At 47.2% G+C, this 12,611-nt stretch overlaps 1 protein-coding gene across 1 annotated transcript; it reads left to right on the forward strand.

Annotated features, from left to right (window-relative positions):
• Window positions 1-1,199: 1,199 nt before the first annotated feature.
• Window positions 1,200-2,447, forward strand: LOC128979609 (avidin-like). Its single transcript, XM_054397915.1, has 4 exons — window positions 1,200-1,271; window positions 1,403-1,613; window positions 2,012-2,132; window positions 2,402-2,447. The coding sequence occupies exons 1-4, from the start codon at window positions 1,200-1,202 to the stop codon at window positions 2,445-2,447; spliced, it is 450 nt and encodes a 149-aa protein (XP_054253890.1).
• Window positions 2,448-12,611: the final 10,164 nt, after the last annotated feature.

Raw genomic sequence — 12,611 nt, forward strand, 5'->3', positions numbered from 1 at the left:
CTTGGCGCTGCTAACCTCAGCAGCTGCCTGCCCAAAATACAGCCCAAGCAAACTGAGGCTGTGTCTGAAAGCATCCCTCATAGCGCAGCTAACTTCCAGGACAGAGGCAAGCAAACACTGGGCAGACATTTGCTGCAGGCAGCTCGCTCTCTGGCCAGGGAGCTCCTGCAGACAGGGGTTGAAAGGGTTGTGGGGACCTGCGTAGGGGAGAGGGGGACCCTGAGATATCAGCAGCAGAAGATGCCAAGCTCCCAGCCTGGGTGGTGATGAACTTTAGTGTTGGGGAGAAACTGGGTCTCAAATGTGAGACTAAATTCAAAGCAAAATTTGGGAAGTATCTGAGAGACCGTTGCAAAGGGTTGCCCTGTGCCCATATTAGGAAAGGAAGGTTGTGGAGTGATTAGGGCTCCCTTGGCTCTTGCTGCAGTGACTGGGGTGATTAAAACACATATCTTTCAGGAGAGAGCTTTGAAAATCACTGAGGAATGGGTGGGAAAATCTGTTGTGAACCAAGCGACTTCAGCCTCTCTGGGCCAGCAATGCAGAGATACACAGGCACTTAACTTTGGTGAAGGATTCCTGCGTAAATACAGCTTTTGTCAGCGTTAAAATGTGACATCCAAGAGCTTTGGGGAATGTTTGTGTTCCATAAATATAATCAAGGCAACAAATAATTTCCTTCTAACAAAAGCCTGTTTGTAAAAACAGCAGGAAACCTTCATGCCAGCCCCAGGCGAGAGCAGACCAGTTGCTTTCTTGCCTGATCTGCAGCTGCTTTGGTGCTGAGAGGGGATAAAGCAAAGCCCCAAAAAGAGCTCAGTGCTGGGTGGGTTTGCATGAGCATGTTGGGTGAAGAGGAGCAGGGAGAGGCCATGAGCTGCAGCCAGTCCTGGGGTGTATAGGGGTTAAGGCTGCTTGGCATCCCTTTGCAGCCCAGGCAGGGAAAGAACTACAGACACAGAGGGGTTTTCCCTTGCTGAACGTCTGTCCTGGCAGTCTCCAGCCTGCAGGAGCCAGGGCCTTCCCCAGACTGGTGCATCTGGGAAGTGCAAATTTGGAAACACCCAGATTGCACAATGCCCTGGCCAGAGCTGCCACCTGCAGCCCTAGAGGCAATAAAAGGGCAAGGGAGCAGGCACCTCGACAGAGCCCTGCCAGGAGCACCTCCTAGCTACACCGGCTGTCAGCCCACTGCAGAGATGGTGCAAGTGACTCCCTTCCTCCTGGTGCTCAGCTTGGCCCTGGTGGCTCCTGGCCAGGCTTCCAGAAAGGTAATGGCAGGGCTGGGATCCATGGGGCAGGGTGGGCAGGGGAACTGTGGCTCCCCAGGGTGCCCTCTCCTGCCACCCTGCCCGCAGTCAGGCTGTGCTGTGGCATCAACACTGAGTCCCTTCCACCCCAGTGTGTGCTGACTGGGAAATGGATCAACGACCTGGGCTCCACCATGACCATCGGGGCTGTGAATGGAGAAGGCAACTTCAATGGCTTCTACCACACAGCTGTGACAGCCACCACCAACAAGATCCAGGTGTCACCACTGCAGGGGTCCCAGCACCGCACCAACCAGAAGAACCACCCCACCTTTGGCTTCACTGTCAACTGGACCTTTTCAGGTGCTTCTCCCTGCCCTCCCTGTGCTGTCCCCAGACCTGCCTTGTGCTTCTCGCAATGTCCTTGAATTCCTTCTTCCCTTCCCTGCCTTGCCTGTCATTGTCCTCTGCTTTTGCCTGTGGTGTCCCCAGTGCTCTCCCATCCTTGATTTTGGAGCTCCTTTTGTTGGTGTGGGGGCACAGAAGACATGCTGGGGGCTGAAGCTCGCTGCTGCTGCTGCTGCCTGCCCATCTGCACTCATGAGCCCAAGTCCTCTGACCCTTCCTGCCTGATGTCCCCAGAGGGCAAGACTAGCCTGGGCCTACTGTCCCCTGTGCCGGGACAGCCTCTAGGGACATAGTTTGGCACTGGTGTGCCTCCCTGGATGTGCTCCCCTCCACCTCCCGCGCTGTCCTTGCAGACTCTGTCACTGTCTTCACTGGCCAGTGCTTTGTGGATGAGAATGGAAAGGAGGTTCTGAAGACCATGTGGCTCCTGAGGTCACATGTGGACAACATCACAGATGACTGGAAAGCCACTAGGTGAGCCCCCTCCCTGTCCCTGCCACCTGCAGGTCCCCTGTGCATCCCCAGGTGAATGGAGGGTTCCCACCCCAGAGGGTCAGCACCTGGCAGAGCTGATGCCAGGCTGGGGATGGCTGAGGATGGGGCATTCACACATGGCCTTCCTGGGGGTGCCACCATGGTGCCAGTGCTGTGGGTGGGAGACAAGGCTGTGTCCCAGGAGGGTGTTTGCCTTGTGCAAGGCTGCAGTTCCCACACTTACATGAGCTCCCTCTGTGTCCCTGCAGGGTTGGCATCAACGTCTTCACTCGACTGCACTCTCAAAAGGAGTGAGGGTGGCTGTGCTGGGGTTCCTGGGCTGAAGCAGGGCCATGGATGCTGCCCCCACCTCCCACCCCACTACCTGCTTCTCCCAATAAAGCTTTGCTGAAAACACCTAGCTGGCTCCTGTTGTGTCATGGCTCACTGCACATGTTCCCCCATCCCTGCCACCCTATCTCATGGCCTCTTGAGGCTCAGAGTGTGTCCCCTGTTGTGACCCTTCTCCACGATCCAGGCTCCTCCTCCATCAGTGTGCCCCATCCTGTCACCTTGGAACTTCTGCCTTCCCTGGGCATGCAGGGCTCTCTGATCACTGTGGCACAGTGGATGGGGGCCTGTCTCATCTCCTAGCAGGATGGTCCTTGGCAGCATGCCTGAGGTGTGGCTTAAGCTTTTCTGCACTCCAAAAGCCCAAATGGAACAGATTTAGATTGCCTCCCCTCTGCCTTTTTTCTGGTAGGGGAAAGCAAATTGTTCAGGAGAAAAAAGAGATAAAATCACAACAGGAACAGTCTTGAATCGATTTGGATGTAAAAAGTTAACTTTTACAAAATATAGATAGCATTTGACTAGAAGGAAAATTACAAAGGTATAAGGAAAAAGGGTAAATAAAAATCTGTACAAAACCAGGCCCAGGCAAGGTGCAGGGGCAAGAACACAGGAGATGTCTCCCCTTAAATCAGCTTGGTGGACAGGAAAATGGGGGTGGAATAGACTTTGACCAAGGGACCCCTCCCAAGTCTCTCTGCCCACCTGGGTCAGGATTCTTTGTCCACCTGGCGGATAGGTTCTGGGTGTAACCTGACACAGCCTGACACAGGGCATGAGCAGCTGCTACCCAGCTCTAGAAAGGGTTGAGTAGGAGCAGGGCTGCCCCTTCCACTACTGCTGCCATGAGGAGCCCAAGTTGCTGCTTCCTGCTGCCTCTGTCCCTGCTCAGCACCCATGACAACACTGCTGGGAAGGGAAGGGCAGCCTGGGGGTGTGCCTGGACATGCCATGCCATTCCATACTGTCCCAGTATCCAGGACAATCTCCTGAGGTCCTGCACACACAGACTGTGCCATGCATGCCCTTCCATACTGTCCACAGGGTGCTGGGTGACCACACAAGGGGTTGCATGCCCATACACAGTATCACAGTATATGAGGTTGGAAAGGACCTCAAGAGATCATCAGGTCCAACCCCTCTGCCAGAGCAGGATCACCCAGGATAGTCTGCACAGGAATGCATCCAGGTGGGTTTGAAAGTCTCTAGAGAAGGAAACTCCACACCGCCCCCTCCTCCCAGGGAGCCTGTTCCAGGGCTCTGTCACTCTCACTTTAAAGAAGTTTCTCCTCACGTTGAGGTGAAATCTTCTATGTTCAAGTTTGGACCCATTGTTCCTTGTCTCATCACTGTGAACCACCAAAAAGAGCCTGGCCCTCTCCTCCTGACACCCACCCCTCACATATTTATAGACATTGATCAGATCCCCTCTCAGAACCCCTTCTCTTCTCAAGACTAAATAGCCCCAGGGATCTCAGTCTCTCTTCATAGGGGAGATGCTCAAGTCCCCTAATCATCCTCGTGGTTCTCCGTTGGATTCCCTCTAGTAGGTTTCTGTCTCTCTTGAACTGGGGAGCCCAAAACTGGACACAGTATTCCAGGTGTGGTCTCACCAGGGCAGAGTAGAGAGGTAGAAGAACTTCCCCAGACCTGCTGGACACACCTTTCTTGATACACCCCAGGATCCCATTGGCTCTTGCTGAGGGTACTCTCAATGCCCTCATCCAGGTTGTTGATAAAGATACTGAACAAAACTGGACCCAGTACTGATCCCTGGGGGACACCATTTGCCACAGGCCTCCAAGTTAACTCTGTGTCATTGATGACAACCCTCTGAACTCTGTTCTGGAGACAGTTTTCAATCCACCTCATTGACCAACCATCTAGGCCACATCTCCTGAGCTTTTCTAGGAGGATGTTATGGGAGACAGTATCAAAAGCTTTACTGAAGTCAAGATATATGACATCCACTGCTCTTCCCTCATCTGCCCACTTGGTCATAACTTCATAGAAGGCTATCAGGTTAGTTAAACAAGATTTCCCCTTGGTAAATCCATGTTGGCTACTCCTGATAACCTTCTTGTCTTCCAGGTGTGCTGTGTCATGCCTGGTAGAGGGCAGACAACAGCTGCAAGCATCACCTCCTCCAAGCTCAAGATTTGTGAATCCTCATGGTAAAGAAATCAGCAGGAAAGGCAAGAGACCTGCATGGATGAACAAGGAGCTTCTAGGAAATCTCAGATAGAAGAAGGAAGCTCAGAGTATGTGGGAAAAGGGACTGGCCACTTGGCAGCCATATAAGAGCAATGCCAGAGCATGTAGGGATGCTGTGAAGAATTTTGGAATTAAAACTGGAAGAGAATGTGAAAAATAACAGGAAGGGCTTCTTCAAGTCCATTAACAGGAAAAGGAACACCAGGCAAAATGTGGGCCCAGTGTGAATGAGGTGTTTAACCTCATGACAGGATACAGAGGAATTACTGAAGTCTTCTTTGCTTCAGTCTTTACTGTTGTGTCCTGGTCCTCAGTCCCTGGACATAAGAAAGAAAGTCAGCAGGAGGGAAGACTCTCCCTTAGTTAAGGAGGACTGAGTAAGAGACCAACTAGAGAAGCTGGACACCCACAAATCCATGGGCCTCAACGGGATGCACCCACATGTACTGAAGGAGCTGGCTAAGGCCACTGCTAAGCCGCTCTCCACCATTTTTTAAATGCCTTGGAGAACAGAGGAGGTTTCTCAGAACTGGAGGAAGGCCAATGTCACTTGTCCCTGAGGCTTCTGCATAGGATCTTTAGACATCAGGTGATCAACGGAACTCATTGGATTACAATACAATATAAAACGCATCCATCTATTATTATCAAAATAGGCACAAACATTTCAGGTTTGGTAACCTCAAACACTGCAAGTCTGGTAACCAAGAGGTGAAGCAATCTCACCAGGATTTCTCTCTTTTCTTTTCTCATTCTTGCAGTTCCTTCTCCATAGGTGATATTCCTGCACTGCTGAAGTTGCATTCATGAGCTCACATATCTCCAAATCAAATGCCATGTATCTCGCACACAACTCAGGCCAATCTTAGAGAATAACATTCCCAGGATATCAGACTCCTCCTGTCATTGTTTGTGAGCCAATCCAGCTATCGGTCATATTCACAGACTTTGCAAAGCTAATTTTTGAGTTTTCATACATATTGTCATGACTGACTCCATCACAGACCTTATCTTTCCTCATTACACCCCATTCCAAAGTACATAATATGAAAAATGTCCTCATCTTTTTGCTAGTCTTAACTGAGAAAAAATTTCCCTACTCTGAGAGTGATGGATTACCTGGAACAGGCTGCCCAGAGAGGTTGTGGAGTCTTCTTCTCTAGAGACCTTCAAAACCTGCCTGGAAGCATTCCTGTGTGACCTGCCCGAAGAGGTCCTGCTTTGCAGGGGGTTGGACTCCATGATCTCTGGACGTCCCTTTCAACCCCTAGCATTCTATGGTTCCATGAATACCACCCAGCCATTCCCAGAAATCCCCTTAGTTTAGGGTAGGGGGAGATTTGACATATTGCTTCTTTGCTTTCAACTCCCATCCTCCTTTCTCCACAGCACGTTTGAAACCCAGAACACATCTGGCATAACGTAAAAAGCTCAACCATGAGATCGTGGCCATTTCTTCAGCAAGTCTGCTCCCAGTAAAACATCATCTACGTATTGCAACGAGGTAGTAGTAACTTTCTTACCTTGCCATCGCTCCAAGTGTTTTGCCAATACATTACCAAAGATTGCAGGGCTGTTTTTAAATCCTTGAGGGAGTAGTGTCGTTCAGCTTTCAAAAGCGAACATTGTCTGTCTTTGTTTCTCCAGTGGAATACCAAAAAAAGCATCTGTTAAATACAATACTTTAAAACAGATAATGGACTCAGTTATTGTTGCTAATATTATATATGGATTGTGTACTCCTGGGTGTATATCCATCAGAATCTGCTTTATAGCCCTTAGATCTTGTATCAGTCTATCTTCCTGAGAATGCAGCTTCTTGACAAGAAAATATTATGAATGCCTTCTCATAATGATCCATATTTCAAGAAATCCTTGGTTGTAGGGTCCAATCCCACACAAGCTTCCAATTTTAAAGGGTATTGTTTGCATTTTACTGGTTTTGCCCTTAGTTTCAGTTTCCCTTTTACTAGTCCTGTCGATTTGGGTCTTTCAGGCTTTTCAATTGTCCACAAAACAAGCACTACATTCCTCATTTCAGATGGGATTCCTCCCTGAGCTTCCTTTTCACGTTCCCTTTCTGAGGTGATTCCTGTAACACACATACTTGTGCTCTCCAGATGTTACTAGCTGGAATATATATTTGAACCTTGTTTCAGTTTGAAAGATTTTTCTGCACCTCATTTATTTGACAATTCTCTTCCCATCAGAGGTAACGAACATTTTAGCATATAGAGAAACTCACATGTTAGTTTCATGTCTCCAAGTGAAAATTTTATAGGCTGTAAAAATGGTCTAGAGTCTCTCTACCCCTGTGACATCAACAATTTTTATTTTATTTTCACCTATAGGTCCCTTAAAGCTATTTATTACTGAATTAGTAGCTCTATTATAAATTAAAATATTCAGTATTTCATTCCCTAGATTAACTGGAACCAGGTGATCAGATGGGGAGACTTTAACAAATTCCTCTAGTCCCCTTCAGTTTAATCACCTTTTTTTTCTACTATGACATATTTTACAGGCAAGAGATACTAATTGTGGAGTTGTCAGCTGGTCTGCTCCACCTACCTTTTGCAGTTTCTCTTTGCTTTCTGATGCCAGCTGACCACTATACAGCATATTAAACAGCCTCATGTCGCTAGCATCCTCCAGATTCAAATCTTCCATTTTTCAAGCTACCTCACACCACTTCCTTGCTTTACTTCATGCAGCTCAGGCAAAAAAAATTATTTTGTTTTATATTTCTCTTCCATTTAAAATTCCACACAGAATTAAGTCTTGATATTCCTTTAAGCTCTCCAATTCATCAGCTTTTCCAGGATTCCATTTCATATCCTCCCTGGAGAGACGTAATTTAAGGTTGGGTACATACTTCTGAGCCACTTTCACTGCTGCCTTATCCCAGATTGTCTGTCTTTCCTCAGAAATAGACACATTCCAGCAGGGACTGTGTGACTTTTTTACCTGGGGTTGTGAGTCATCATTACAGATTTAACAGTACTATATATGCACATACACTTGTTCCCTCTCCGGTCCCACCGCCTCTCTGAGAGGGCCTGAATCACTCAGATCTTTGTCCCTGAGTTCTAGACACCAGACTGGAAGCTTCAGTTTCTTCCTCTCTAAAGGATTTTCATTCTGTTTGTCTTGGGGCAGTGGTGGGGGAGCTGCCAGCAGTCAAAGACAGCCCTGTTTCAGCTAGAACCACTGAAGCAAGCCTAAACCAACAAACCCACACAGAGTCAAAACAGATTTTCGTCGCCTGTAGTGCCTGAGCAAAGACCGTTGCATAATTAAGTGCGAAATGAATGCTAAAGTTTACACCCCTAAGTATGATAATGAGTCAGAGAGAGCACATACTAAACATTTATGACTGTGTTACTCAATCCTCCACCCAAATCATGCTAAACATGACTCTGAAAGCAGAGACGGGGTAGAATATAGGAAACAAGCACAAAGGACTGAAGATGAGGACAGTCAGGGGCTGTGCCCCTGCCCTCCTCCCCAGACAAGGACACCCTCCCAGGTGGTGCATTTAACTGTGCGTTTAACACACAGCTGCAATGTTTAGGTTGGACTGGATGATCTTGGAGGTCTTTTCCAACGTGGCTGATTCTATGGTTTTGAATCCCTGACTTCCTTGGGTGTTAATCAGGAATTACCACCCTGAGCTTGTTTATCATCACTATCACATTTCAGTCCGATACCAACTCACATACATTATTAATGTTATCCAAGTAATTTACAGTCCATTCTATCAACATATTAAGTTTCTTTCTTTGTGATTATTTCTTGAACAACAAATCCACATATGGATTTTCATCCCACTTTTCCAGCCTTCAACATAACAATGTAAGTTGCAAAATTGTAATAGAGTGTTACACTTGTCTCGACTCAGCTCCCTGATTCAGCTCTGGGCGGCAGCAGGTCATGCTAAGATCTGAAATTTCCCTTGGAGCAAATAAAGGTGAACTGACACCAAACAGCTGATGAGTTAAGTTTATTAGAACCAGTGAAAACTCTGTCACTTCCAGATTAAGGATGCTTGGTTGGACCAGAGCAGAGGGAAAACGTGAAGAAAAATAAGAGGATAAAAAGAGAGAAAGAAGAAGAGAAAAAAAAGAAGATATCGCCACCCCTTGGATCAAACAATGTTTTCCCAGGATTAGTCCAAGTTCTTGGACCTTTCAGTGGGGTCTTCTGTGGTAGATGCAACACATGGACCATGTAAGCTGCAGTCCTTTTACACCCTTTTGGTGGAGTGTGTGTGTGTGCGTGTGTTCTCTCCAGATCACAGAGAGGTGTGCAGAGTGAGTTGTGAAGGAGAGGTGAGCACTCCAGAGCAATGTCTACCATTGGCTTTTCTATGGTGCTGTTGCAGTGTTTTTAAAATAAGGAAATTCTCTTTTTTCATTATTAAGCCATCTGCCAGACATGGGGAAAGTCATTAAGGGTCACAGCCAGACCCTATCACATGTGTTGTTTGGAGACAACAGAGTCACTAAGGGCTCTCACAATACTTTAAGGCCTTTCTCTTTTTCTTCATTTTCCTTGATCCTCTGGTTTATACATCAGCTATGGTACTCAGTCAAGAGGTCTTCCCCTAGATCCTCTCAAGGTTCTCACACCACACCTCTGCCAGCTCTAACTGCAACTCTCGCTCCTGAACAAAAGCACTGTGCAGCTGAGGCGGTTTGCAGTTATCTCCGCTCACAGCCACTGTTCCTGCTCAGCCCTCGCCTGGGCCTCAGCTCACAGCCAGTTTTGCTGCTCAGTCTCCAGCTTCACCTGCAAGTTGTTACCCAATTCCTGTAACTGCCTTGTTCATTTCTTGCTCTGTTTGGTCCACAACACATTTATCTTTCTGTGCTGCCATCAGCACTGCCCCTAAGATGTCAAAGATCACCACCCTCAGTACCTCTAACAAGAGGGAGCAGTTGAGATCAGGCTGAGCCTGGGTAGCCATGACCATCTGCTGGAGATCTCAGGCTCAGCCAGTTAAAAGTCCTCCTTTCTCAAGCTCCTCAGCTGATATTCTGCCCTGCATTGGCCATTGGAATGTGCTGCCCAGGGAGGTGGTGGAGTCACCATCCCTGGAGGTGTTCAAGGGGGGAATTGGATGTGGCACTTGGTGCTATGGTTTAGATAGTCATGAGGTGTAGGGTGACAACTTGGACTCCATGATCCTTGAGGTCTCTTCCAACCTTCTTGATTCTGTGATTTCTTTTACCTTCTCATTCACGGTATCTTATTCATGATGCCAGTTGAAATGCTTTGTCCCACTCAGTGGATGACAAAGGGAGGGAAGTGAATCATTATGATCCCCTGAAAGAGGCTATCCTTGCATAGCAGGGCTGCAGAGGTGGTAGAGAAACAGCAATGACTCACAGGAACAATACAAATCAATTTATTATTTTTCCCAGCAACAATAAACTATTCAGATAAAGGTGTTTAGGCACAGGTGTAATTTTCTTGCCAGCTGCTTTAAGGCACAACTAGGTTATGCTAATCAAGGAGAGAAAAGGAAAAGTGAGTAGTAGGAGGAAAATACAGAACAAAGATAGAAAGTAAAATATTGTCACCCTTGGACCCTTGATGTCTCATGGGATCTGTCCAGATCTTTAGTTCCGCAGTGCTGGCTGCACAGCAGATCAAGATATTACTGTCCATTTGCACACTTAGGGTATAAACTGCATTCTCAATCTATACAGGAAGCACAGAGAGGTTGCATGAGCTCCTAGTGTAGTGTCTGCTATAGACCTCTCTCTGGCACAGTTGCTGTGCTTTAGCAAAGAAATTAGCTCAGAGAAAAGACATGGTCCCACCTATGCAGATCTTACCTCTTCCTATTATTAACTTATCTGCAAGGAGCAGATCTGCCTTGAGCTAGAAAGGAGGAAGACAGGATCATTGAGGGTCATTTGGAGCTGTTGAGACCTCCTGCATCCTGGCAGGCCTTGCTCATTCAGATCTTGTTATCGCACAAGGTTTGAGACAGTAATAGTTGGGCTCTTACAAGCTCTCTCCTGGGATAGGTTGCCCAGGAGTAAGTTAACTTTTGGGCAAGAATGGAAAGTACAGGAGGGGCTGGCAAAGGGCAGGCAGTGGTACGAAGGATGGAATCAAGAGAACAACCACCCCCAAAGAATCAAGGGATCAGAAGAAATCTGTTAGGGAATGAAAAGACTTAATGGATGGAATACCCGTCATGGCACTGCAGAAGCTTGTCCATGCATAGAGGGGCAGGTGGGAAGCACCCCTGAAAAGAGGGCCACCTACTTGAGACATCATTGGGACAGTATCTAAAACAAATGTGCAGACAACTACCCCATCAGTTCCAGATGGAGATCTAACTGACCTATGGTGGGGAAACAACATGGTCCATCCCTAGTCAGTAAGACAGGGCACAGATGATGGATTAATTTAAGGAGGCTCATAGTAAACAGCCAAGGGGACTTACTAATCACTTTCCCCCTTGGTCTTCTTAAAATACCTGTCAGTTTTTTAGTAGTAGATACTCAGATGTCGACACTTCCAACAGACCTTGCTGAATGCAGTCTCATAAATGCTGACAGGAAATAAATTGAGGTAACTGATGCATTTAGGAACTCTCAGCCCCAGGCAACTGCTTGAGTGAAGCGCTGGTTGTCAGCAGAGGACATGAAAATGGAGACCATAATGATGTTTGGGCTACTACCAACTAACATCCTGGGACTAGACTTACTGAAAGGACAGGCTTGGGTAGATTCAAGAGGAAGAGGAGGGGTATTTGGCCTCCCCACTGCATCGGTCCCACTGCTGCAGCCTGCACCCAGATTACTCCTTTCTCAGGTTGCTGACATCAAAACTTCACCACTTCCCTTAGGGGCAAGGAAGGGAATCACCTCAGTGACAGCAGAAGTACAGGAGCACAGGATGATTATCCACACACACTCACCTTACAATTCCTGTGTGGCCCATATGCAAGCCAAAGGGAAATGGTGACTGATTGCTGATAATAAGTGGTAAATGCCAGTACAGATCTGTTAAGAGCTGCTGTGCCCAGCATGGACAGAGAACATTATGAGTCAGCCTGGTCACTCAGGCAGCTTTGGAAGTAGCAGAAGACAAACCCACTGCTGGATATGTGTCCATATTAGGGCTACACATCTAAGGGATTAAAAAATCAAGATCCTCAATGTGGAGGACGCTTTGTAAGTGAATGTGGAATTCTTTTCACACATATGCCAGAAGACAGAATCCTTCTTGATACAGATAAATTGCTCTACCTCCTTCCCTTAGGGGACCCTTATGATTGTGAATCCTCCTTTTGATTTAGTTTGGGGGTGCTTGGATGGAAAATTTTATTCACATATAAATCTGAAATACTATGCAGGTCTGCACTGCAGGGTGGGAATCCCAACTATGTGTCCAAATCGAGCGTTCAATTTCTCAATGCCTTGTCAAAGTAGAATACGTCAAGAAACGGATAGACCCCAAGCAGAAGTCAAGCAGGTGGTGCAGAGAAGCCAGGTACCTGATCATTGTATTTGGGATATGGTCATCTCACTGATGTTGGAAAATAGAGTATCTCTTATGAAAGTCTTAAAATATCTCCATTTATTTTAGAAAATATAACATGGCAAGTGCATGTTTTATCCAGCTGGTCATGGTACGCCTTTGGGGGAACTGAACACTCAGGCTCAACAAGATTTAAAATCACATCACAATCAATTGGCTTTAGGTCTTATTATTAAAGGAACAAGTGGTATGCAGCAGAAAGGGAGATTTGGAAACACCCAGATTGCACAATGCCCTGGCCAGAGCTGCCACCTGCAGCCCCAGCAGCAATAAAAGGGCAAGGGAGCAGGCACCTCGACAGAGCTGCGAGGAGCACCTCCTGGCTACACCGGCTGTCAGCCCACTGCAGAG

This window comes from Indicator indicator, chromosome Z (assembly GCF_027791375.1).
Source record: "Indicator indicator isolate 239-I01 chromosome Z, UM_Iind_1.1, whole genome shotgun sequence".
Classification (NCBI taxonomy): Eukaryota; Metazoa; Chordata; class Aves; order Piciformes; family Indicatoridae; genus Indicator; species Indicator indicator.

Bases quoted from the DNA above. Each gene is read 5' to 3' on its own strand.
- LOC128979609 (XM_054397915.1), top strand. From the start codon at position 1,200: ATGGTGCAAGTGACTCCCTTCCTCCTGGTGCTCAGCTTGGCCCTGGTG. The intron at 1,614-2,011 runs GTGCTTCTCCCT...CTGTCCTTGCAG, and splicing joins TGTCAACTGGACCTTTTCAG to ACTCTGTCACTGTCTTCACT. The intron at 2,133-2,401 runs GTGAGCCCCCTC...GTGTCCCTGCAG, and splicing joins GATGACTGGAAAGCCACTAG to GGTTGGCATCAACGTCTTCA.